General features: G+C 44.0%; 1 protein-coding gene across 1 annotated transcript; it reads left to right on the forward strand.

Moving 5' to 3' along the window:
- Positions 1-1,792: 1,792 nt before the first annotated feature.
- LOC146208460 (uncharacterized) lies at positions 1,793-7,837 on the forward strand. Its single transcript, XM_084593873.1, has 4 exons — positions 1,793-1,947; positions 2,212-5,185; positions 5,592-5,644; positions 7,703-7,837. Exons 1-3 carry the CDS (start codon positions 1,902-1,904, stop codon positions 5,611-5,613), a joined length of 3,042 nt encoding a protein of 1,013 aa, XP_084449999.1. The 5' UTR covers positions 1,793-1,901; the 3' UTR covers positions 5,614-5,644; positions 7,703-7,837.
- Positions 7,838-8,977: the final 1,140 nt, after the last annotated feature.

The following is an 8,977-nucleotide window of genomic DNA, read 5'->3' on the forward strand; positions in this document are numbered from 1 at the left end:
ATGGCTAGTGCGTACGGCTTGCTCATGCGAGACACATCCTTAAAGGCAATAATACGTTAGTGTATTGAAGCAGCCAAAATGTGATTTGTAATATTTTACAGCCTTTCTACACGTCTTGAAAAGCAACCATGCGTACGAAGTGTGTTGGTGTGAAAGCTCCAGAATGCTTTGTCACAATACTGGACGCCAATAAATTAGATGCACTTGGTTCTCAGATGAATATTGCTACATTACCATAGCCGCCAGCACAATGAAAAGGATTCTGTTCGGCGCACACACATGGCAAGCAAGCCATGGTGTCCGGTGTCCCACCTTCCAAACGTATCATTTTTGAAGCGTATGAAAAATGAAAAGGATTTGTACTGTAAGGTTTGCTTGATGGGCTTGAACGTCCCAAAGCGACTCAGACTATGAATGACGCTCTACTTTTAGGGCACACTATCTCCACTCTACGGCTGTAGCCGCTACCGTCGTGTAACTTGTTCACATAGTCTAAATTGCGTAGGGTTTTTGTAATATTAAATTTTAGAGCGCTCCTTTTTACTTTTCTGGTGTGGGAAAATGTTCGCTCATTCTCTTAAATGTTCTCTGGACTGTGCCATTACAGGGTTCGACTGTATAAACATACGATCAATTATACTTATATCTGAAACGCAATCAACACTGTATACGCACGATGCACGGTAGATAATTTCCTAAATGCACCTTTACTCCCAACTTCTACGCGAAAAGTGCTTGCTTTACGTTGGTTTTATATCGATTTGTGCTAACACGGGATTGTTCAGAAATTAAAGGGTGTGCACAGCCATTATCTTCACACCTGTAAGAGGTTCATATTACTATATTTTCACCGAATACCTGCCTTCCCTCTAAGTTAAAGTGGAGTCGCTGAATCCATTGGCTTGCCGTTTTAAACTAACGTATATTCATGTGGAAGAAAAAATGTCGCTTGCAAATGTAACTCTATGTAAGCCATTGAAAATCGACGCCGTTCTTTCAACGTACGCACCAAGACTGGAAAACGTCTTTGGGATTGTGGTCTAGCAGAGTTGGTAAAAATCGCACATTACGGATTCAGAAAGGCTAACATAAAAGCATAACAACCCCCTTTGCATGGTCGAAATAAACCGGCAGTTGGTCCGTTACTAGTTATTACGATAATATTATAGTTATCGCTTTACCGCGTCCAAGAGAAGAAAAAGAGTCTTGAGTACTGTCCTTATAAAATACTTTCTATTCCAGAAATCGAGATATCAGCGAAACATCAGTTCTCACAATACCCATTGTGGGCAATCGAGCTGAGAGTTTTGAAAGCACAGAAAGAAGGTTCATAAAACTATTGCTAGCTCTTCGCCATATGTACGCTGAGATCCAAAAAATCTGCTCTGCATTTTGGTCAAGTGACAAATAAAGGGGAATTTTTATGGCTACGAACAGTGCACTAACGTCGGCACAAGCGGCTGCTTGAAGAAAATAATGAAAAAGAAGGCGATGTAATGCAGAACGCTTCTCTCGTCACTTTATGGATATTTTTTTTTTTGTTTTAAGACTCCAATGAAACCTTTTGTTCTGTTTAATATTTTTGCAGGTACCGAACCCCTGAGATCAAATAGAATACAAATGGAAAAAGAAACTACTCCTGTTTACAATATTAACGTTGTAAGCTGCAGTCTATTGTAGATTCACAAATTTAAGCTAAACAGCTTTGACGGTGATTGCAAGAGACTGAATCTATTTCAAAATAAACATGAACAATAGAAGTCATTTTTTTTTCGTGCTGGTTCAATTGTCTGCTGGGAATGAGGATTGGAGGAGTATATATATGAGGGCTCATGATCTGCTGAAACCAGAGCCGCTCGCCAACTTTCCCTTTAAGAAGAGGTGAAGCGGGCTTTTCCACCATGGGCGGGAAGGCTTTGGCCATCATCTTCTGCGTTGTATGCTCTGGTAAGTGCTACACCTTGCACAAAACATCTGCAACCGAAAGGAACGCGCTATTTCCTTTAGGCATTGGTGACAAATCCTGTTCAGTGTTTGCAAGAAGTTTAGAAAAGATAATTGCATTATAATGTAAAGAATCTCTACGTTGACTTCTTTACTTCATGAAAAGTACAGCTAGTGGAGCGCTTAGCAAGCGTTACTTTTCACCAGACACATGTTACGATAGCAGTATATTAACTGCAACTGATGTCAACTTCTGCTTTCTTGCAGCCTTATCGGCGAGGGGTGCTGCGCTAGGGCAGGCACAGGAACACGTCAGTCTCACTTTGACAGAGCCTTCGGCTACTGTCACAGCGGTCACTCCTGGTAAAGTCACAACTACCACCGTCACCGAAGGCACTGCTGGCCCTGCAGTTGTAGAAACAGTCACCCATGAGGGAACCGCAGGCTCCAGCGTGGTCGGAGGAATCTCGCATGGATCAATTGCAACTCCATGGGGAGCATATGGCTTCCCTAATGGATACTTCCCTGGCTCTGGGTTTTATGGAAGGTTCCCAGGTTTTACTGGATATCCTGGTGGCTTCGGTGCATGGGGTACCTACGGTGGTTTCCCTGGATATCCAGGCTACCCCGGAAGCTACTTTAGAAGCCTGCTTGGACCATACGGGCCATATGGGAGTTACTATGGTGCAAGCAGTCTATCAGGCCTGTATGGGGGATACCCTAGCTGGTTGACAGGTTATCCAGGCTACGGTCTCACCGGCTTATATGGAGGGTATCCAGGTTACAGTGGTTACTTTGGTCATGCCTCAGGTCTAGGGCTTTCCAGTCCGTGGGGATACGGAGGAGTATTAGGCGCTTTAGGTTACCCAGGTTCACTTGCTGGGCTTTTGACCGGATATCCAGGACTCTCTGGGCTTCACGGACGATACCCAGGATACGGAAGCCTGTCTGGTCTTCTCGGAGGCTACCCAGGCTTGGGAGGACTCTCAAGCTTGTATGGGGCATACCCAGGCGTTTTGAGTGGTCTTCAAGGGCGACTAGGCCTTCTTAGTGGTTACCCAGGCCTCGCTGGTCTTTATAGCCGCTATGGTGCCCTCAGATCTCTTTCATCTCTTTACGGAGGCTACCCTGGCCTTGGAGGTCTCTCAAGCTTGTACGGTAGTTACCCGGGACTCGCTGGGCCATATGGACGCTATGGCAGCTTCGGATCTCTCTCAGCTCTTTATGGTGGTTATCCAGGTTACAGCACCTTGTCAGGCCTTCTTGGTGGCTATCCTGGCCTGGGAGGCCTCTCGAGTTTCTACGGAGGATACCCAGGTCTCTTGGGTGCGCTTGGAGGGCGACTAGGTCTTCTTGGCGGTTACCCAGGACTTTCAGGGCTTTACGGGCACTATGGTGCCTTCGGATCACTTTCTTCTCTTTACGGGGGTTATCCAGGTTACGGAACCCTGTCGGGTCTTCTTGGAGGCTATCCTGGCTTGGGAGGACTCTCTAATTTCTACGGAGGATACCCAGGTCTTTTGGGTGCACTAGGAGGGAGACTAGGCCTTCTCGGTAGTTACCCAGGACTCTCAAGTCTTTACGGACGCTACGGTGCCTTCGGACCACTTTCTTCTCTTTACGGAGGTTATCCAGGTTACGGAACCCTGTCAGGTCTTCTTGGAGGCTACCCTGCCTTGGGAGGTCTCTCAAGCTTGTATGGTGGATACTCAGGTCTTTTGGGCGCACTTGGAGGTAGACTAGGCCTTCTTGGTGGTTATCCAGGACTCTCAGGGCTTTACGGACGGTATGGCGCCTTCGGACCTCTATCAGCTCTTTATGGCGGTTACCCAGGTTACCGCACCTTGTCTGGTCTTCTTGGAAGCTACCCTGGCTTGGCAGGTCTCTCAAGCTTATACGGGGCGTACCCAAGCATTCTGAGCGGCCTTGGAGGGCGACTTGGCCTTCTTAGTGGTTACTCAGGACTCGCTGGGCTATACGGACGCTATGGTGCCCTCGGATCTCTTTATGGAGGTTATCCAGGTTCCGGAATTCTGTCTGGCCTTCTTGGAGGCTACTCTGGCCTTGGAGGTCTCTCAAGCCTCTACAGTGGGTACCCGGGAGTCGCTGGACTTTACGGACGCTATGGGGCCTTCGGATCTCTTTACGGAGGTTATCCAGGCTCCGGAATCCTGTCTGGCCTTCTTGGAGGCTACTCTGGCCTTGAAGGTCTCTCAAGCCTCTACAGTGGGTACCCGGGAGTCGCTGGGCTTTACGGACGCTATGGCGCCCTCGGATCTCTTTACGGAGGTTATCCAGGTTACAGCACCCTTTCTGGTCTTCTTGGAGGCTACCCTGGTTTCGGAGGTCTCTCCAGTTTCTACGGGGGTTACCCAGGTCTTTTGGGAGCCCTTGGAGGCCGACTAGGCCTTCTTGGTGGTTACCCAGGACTCTCAGGGCTTTACGGACGCTATGGTGCTCTCGGACCAATTTCAGCTCTTTACGGAGGTTATCCAGGCTTGGGTGGACTCTCAGGCTTGTACAGCGGCTACCCAGGTACATTTGGAGCATTAAGTGGCCTTGGAGGCCCACTGAACGCTTTTGGGCATCACCTAGGCTTCTACGGTAATGGTTTCGGCCCATTTGGACCCTTTGGTCCTTACGGAAACGCTATTGGCTACTCTGGGTTATATGGCAGCAGGCTAGGTCCTTTTGGTTACGCAGGTTTCTATGGAAGTGGATACGGCCCATTTGGACATTTGGGCCCTTATGGCAGCACAGTTGGTTACTCAGGGCTGTTTGGTAGTAGGCTAGGACCCTTCGGCACGTATGGCTACTCAGGACTTTATGGAAGTGGATTGGGACCTTTTGGAAACTTTGGTCCTTATAGCAGCACCTTTGGTTTCCCTGGAATTTATGGTAGCAGTTTGAGTCCTTGGGGATCATTCGGCTATGGCAGCCCCTTCGGCCACCATGGTCCTTACGGTCAAACGTATGGTCCGTTCGTTCATCCAGGACCATTCGGAACGGCAACCGCTACTTATGGTCACACTTCCGGAGGGTCAGTCGTACTTCCTGATGGTGGTTTAGGCACCCATGAAACAGATACCAAGGTTAGCCACACAGTCGTTCCTACGGACGTGGGCCCTGCCGTGGCCGGCACGACTATCACTAAAGTTGAAAGCACAAAGCCTGCTGAAGTCGCAGTTCCAGTGGGTCTGCCTGAACTTCCCACCACTGTCATAGCTGGTTCCAAGGCCGGGTAAGTAGCCGTAAACTCTTATTTCATCTCCTAAGCGAAATGTTATGAAATTGATGGAGAAAACTATACGTCAATGCATTACAGTCATATCCTTTCCTTTTCATGCCTTGAACAAATCTATGTCGTTTTGTTTTTCCACCTATGGTAATAATTATCGTACTATGTGTGGCTGCGAGAGCTGTTACACTTGCCAGATTAGGCTTTTGAATGATAAACAGTGGGTGAAAGGGGTTTAGCGCCTACTTCGCTAATAATCACACTACACCAATCTTCAAGACAAACATCAGAAGTATGACAAATCAACACAAATATGAAAAACAGGACAGACTTCTCTTATTAGTTTCCAGTTTCATTCTGCAAGTATGCCAAATATCTACATCTACAATGAATTTTGTTCTCTTCTCAGTTTGAAGACACGGATTGGTTAGGAGTTCATGCCGACATCATTTATCATCACCGGTAAGTAGGCCATTTAAAAGGAACTTCAAAAATAAGGTGGAGTTTGAATTGCAATAAAATAACTTGAATTTTATGAATTATAAGTATGAAGCATAAAGCCGCCAATCAAATGAAACAGTTACACACTAATACAAAAGATAATAAAGAGGGAAAACTTCCACATATTCTTGCTTTGATGGAGCTTTCCTAAAATTTCAATTTTTTATTCATTTATGATATAAACTCTACAGCCCAAACTTAAGGTTCACTGAAATTTCTTTAACCGCGAGTATTTTGAAAGTGTACTGAGGAATCTGAAATCGGTAAACCACAGGCTCTTATAATTACGACAGTGTTCGAGAACAAATCGCGCAATAAAAAGGACGGCTACGTAGCATGCCACAGTATTCCTCATTATGTGTCATAAAATTCCCTGAGGGGTGGTCATTTATAGCTTTATGGGGTTTAATGTGCCAAATTGACTTGTGTCATAAAGGATGTCGTAGTGAGGACGTGTGGATGAGTTCGACTTCTGGTGTTTTTGTCTCGTAAATACCCAGCCGGCTAATGACCACTCCACCAGGTAATCCCGCTTTGTGAAATATTGTAGCTCTCGAACATTCATGGCATTTTGTGACCAAATATGTAGTCGCCAGGTGGCCTTACAGTTTTACCGCGGTGACGTAATAAATAAGGCCAATACAGGAGCCAAAAGGCATTATACTTACCGCACCTAAAGAAAGGAAAATTCATTTGACACAATGAAAAAAAAATAGAATAGAATACACGAACATTGCACAGTGAATATCAACGAGGAAACTCGTTTGAAACCTGTTCTTACTGCAAAACATAGCCTGAGTATTAAAGTGTTAAGTCAGGGAAGTCCAGGTGCTTCCCTTTTTTTGGCGAAAAAAGAATGAAAGCGAAACGAAGAAGCAGCGCGGTTAGAGTTGCATGCTTGTAATGTGGTGTGATTCTAACGATTTCGCATTGCGCGCATAAGATGTGTTTATTTTATTAAAACTAACTTAAACTCCCCCACTGAAGGCCGTCTTCATAGATAATAAACACTGCAGCGGGTGTTTTTCGACAGAATAGGCAGCCAGGCTTTTCAAAAACGCATCCACCGAATCTAGAAAGCCAGAAAGGCACGTAATTTTCCCACTAAGTTTTTCTCATGGACAAGTGAATAATCCAATTGTAAGAGGTTTTGTATTTAGGTGTGCAGAGCACACGCAGCCCTTGTCAAGCACGATTACGAAGAGGAAGTAAATTAAAAAAAAAAGAGCCCTTGGCTTCGAACACATGGCTCTCAAGTAGTGCTATGCTACGAAAATAAATGATAAAAATTCTATGATTCAGAAATAAATTAAAGTTGCTTCACCTCCTCAGTACGCGGACCTATTGCAGCTCCGACCAAAGCAGAAACTTCTCATTGAGGAAATTATCATACTGCTGTGCATGAATTAGATAAAGGATGTCGTGAGGCGTGGGTACCGGATTTTTCCGTGCTCGAAGTGTAATACTATAACTGGAGGAGAAACGTTTTTTTTTTTTTTTTTAAGTTCCTAAATGTTTATTACCTTTGTAGGTAAAATGTACCCGACGATTTCGTTAATGAGGTTATTGCGGACGTGAATGCGTATTTAGAATGCTAGATAATTATTTCTTTTTCTGTTGAAATATGCTGTATTTAACGTTTTCTCTTCTACAGTTTTTACGAATATATATATAGTGAATTGACAATCGTTCAGTCTATATATATATATATATATATGGCAAAATGTAAATTGTTTATCTGCAGGTTTATTGTCATTTATTGCATTCACGCAAGGAACGTACTAACGACGTTTGGCAAGGCCGTGCTGAGGAACGCCAGCTGGACTTGATCGGACTTTACAAATATCTAATGTTCCTTCTGGTGGCCCTGTACAGTTGTCATCAAGATATAAATTCACTTGCGCAGTTCGAGCTGCAGGCATTTACTTGTGTCGCTAAGCGAACATACTTCAAAAATGTATCTATTTTAATTTCTGTAACCGAAATTTTCCGTTTTCTTTTTTTTTTTTTTGTTCACAGATACTAGGTTCAAGATTTTATTGAGTGTACAAGACCTACCAATGGAAGATTCGACAGTGCCGTTTCAGCTATGAGAAGAAGTAAATGTTTTTTGTGAATGAAAATAAATTTCTGCTAACATAGACGATTTCGAAACCATTGTTTTACTTGCACTTGCAGTATAATTACTGCACAAGTAACTTTATCTCGTTGAATCTTGACCAAAAGATTTTCTTATTCCTCGATCACCTAACCGTTTGTCAAAAGAAAAGTGGCCCCAATAGGACAAAGCCTGTCAGCCTTAGTAGACATGCGAATACATACATGCCAATATTTAGAAGAAACATCTCGCTCAAACAAGTTTATAAAGCATGACCAAACACATTTAGTTTCAGCCTGCTCTGAACATAAAGAACCTGGATCTCAATACCAAGCGTTCCCGCGCGAGAAATTTAAACGGTTGGGGCACCTAATTTATTTTTCATGGCTACCACAAGTAGGCCATGCAAATGGAGTAATAGTCAGTAACAAATTGTAAAAGTGGGAGATCAATAATTGTATGCCCTAGTATGGTCTCACCCCACCCTATATTTCTTGAGAATTATGAACGAAAACATTCCCAATAATTTACTCGCTGTTCGCTGCTAGATACCAAGCGATGCCGCTCATTAGGGACGTGCAGAGGATCCTGGCATTAGATTACAGAAGTTCAATCACTAGCGAGGGCATCAAATAAATAATACTGAGACCGAAACTTAAATATTTTTTCGACAAAATCCCGCAAACTGTGAAACATCTTTTAATTTTAGTAATGATTCCTTCTTGCCACTGGATAACGGCATGGTAGAAATTACAGCACTCTCATTACAGATTTATCATTGATACACGCAGCCAGTGACGTATATGTACGTGCACAATTAGATTTGGGAGCAGTTTTATTGCCGATATACATTCAGTTACTTAATTAGAGATAGTCTAGGAAGAAAAGATGTAAACTAATAATTTTTACTCAGTATTGAAAGTAAAAATGGTACCAAAGTTACTGAAAAGACCATGTCGAAGTGCTTTTTGAGACCTCCTAAGAAGATTTCGAAACTAAGATGGCACAGAGTTTACGGAGATCTTTGACCTAAACAGCGCTTTAAATAAATGATAGGGGCCTCCACCAACAGTACTTTCAGCCTACCGTTGTTTAACCCTCTTTATAGCGGCCCTGTTTACATGCCTTCCATGTGGAAGCTGGACAGCTCGCTCTGCTATTAGGTCATGGGGTGTAAATCATCCATAACACTTCGT

The sequence above is a fragment of the Amblyomma maculatum genome, chromosome 1 (assembly GCF_055883805.1).
Source record: "Amblyomma maculatum isolate TAMU_Amacu chromosome 1, ASM5588380v1, whole genome shotgun sequence".
Lineage (NCBI taxonomy): Eukaryota > Metazoa > Arthropoda > Arachnida > Ixodida > Ixodidae > Amblyomma > Amblyomma maculatum.

What these genes read in the sequence shown, in the direction of transcription:
- LOC146208460 (XM_084593873.1), top strand. Translation starts at nt 1,902, where the DNA reads ATGGGCGGGAAGGCTTTGGCCATCATCTTCTGCGTTGTATGCTCTG. An exon ending in CTTCTGCGTTGTATGCTCTG is followed by an intron (nt 1,948 to 2,211) that starts GTAAGTGCTACA and finishes GCTTTCTTGCAG; the next exon opens with CCTTATCGGCGAGGGGTGCT. An exon ending in ATAGCTGGTTCCAAGGCCGG is followed by an intron (nt 5,186 to 5,591) that starts GTAAGTAGCCGT and finishes TTCTCTTCTCAG; the next exon opens with TTTGAAGACACGGATTGGTT.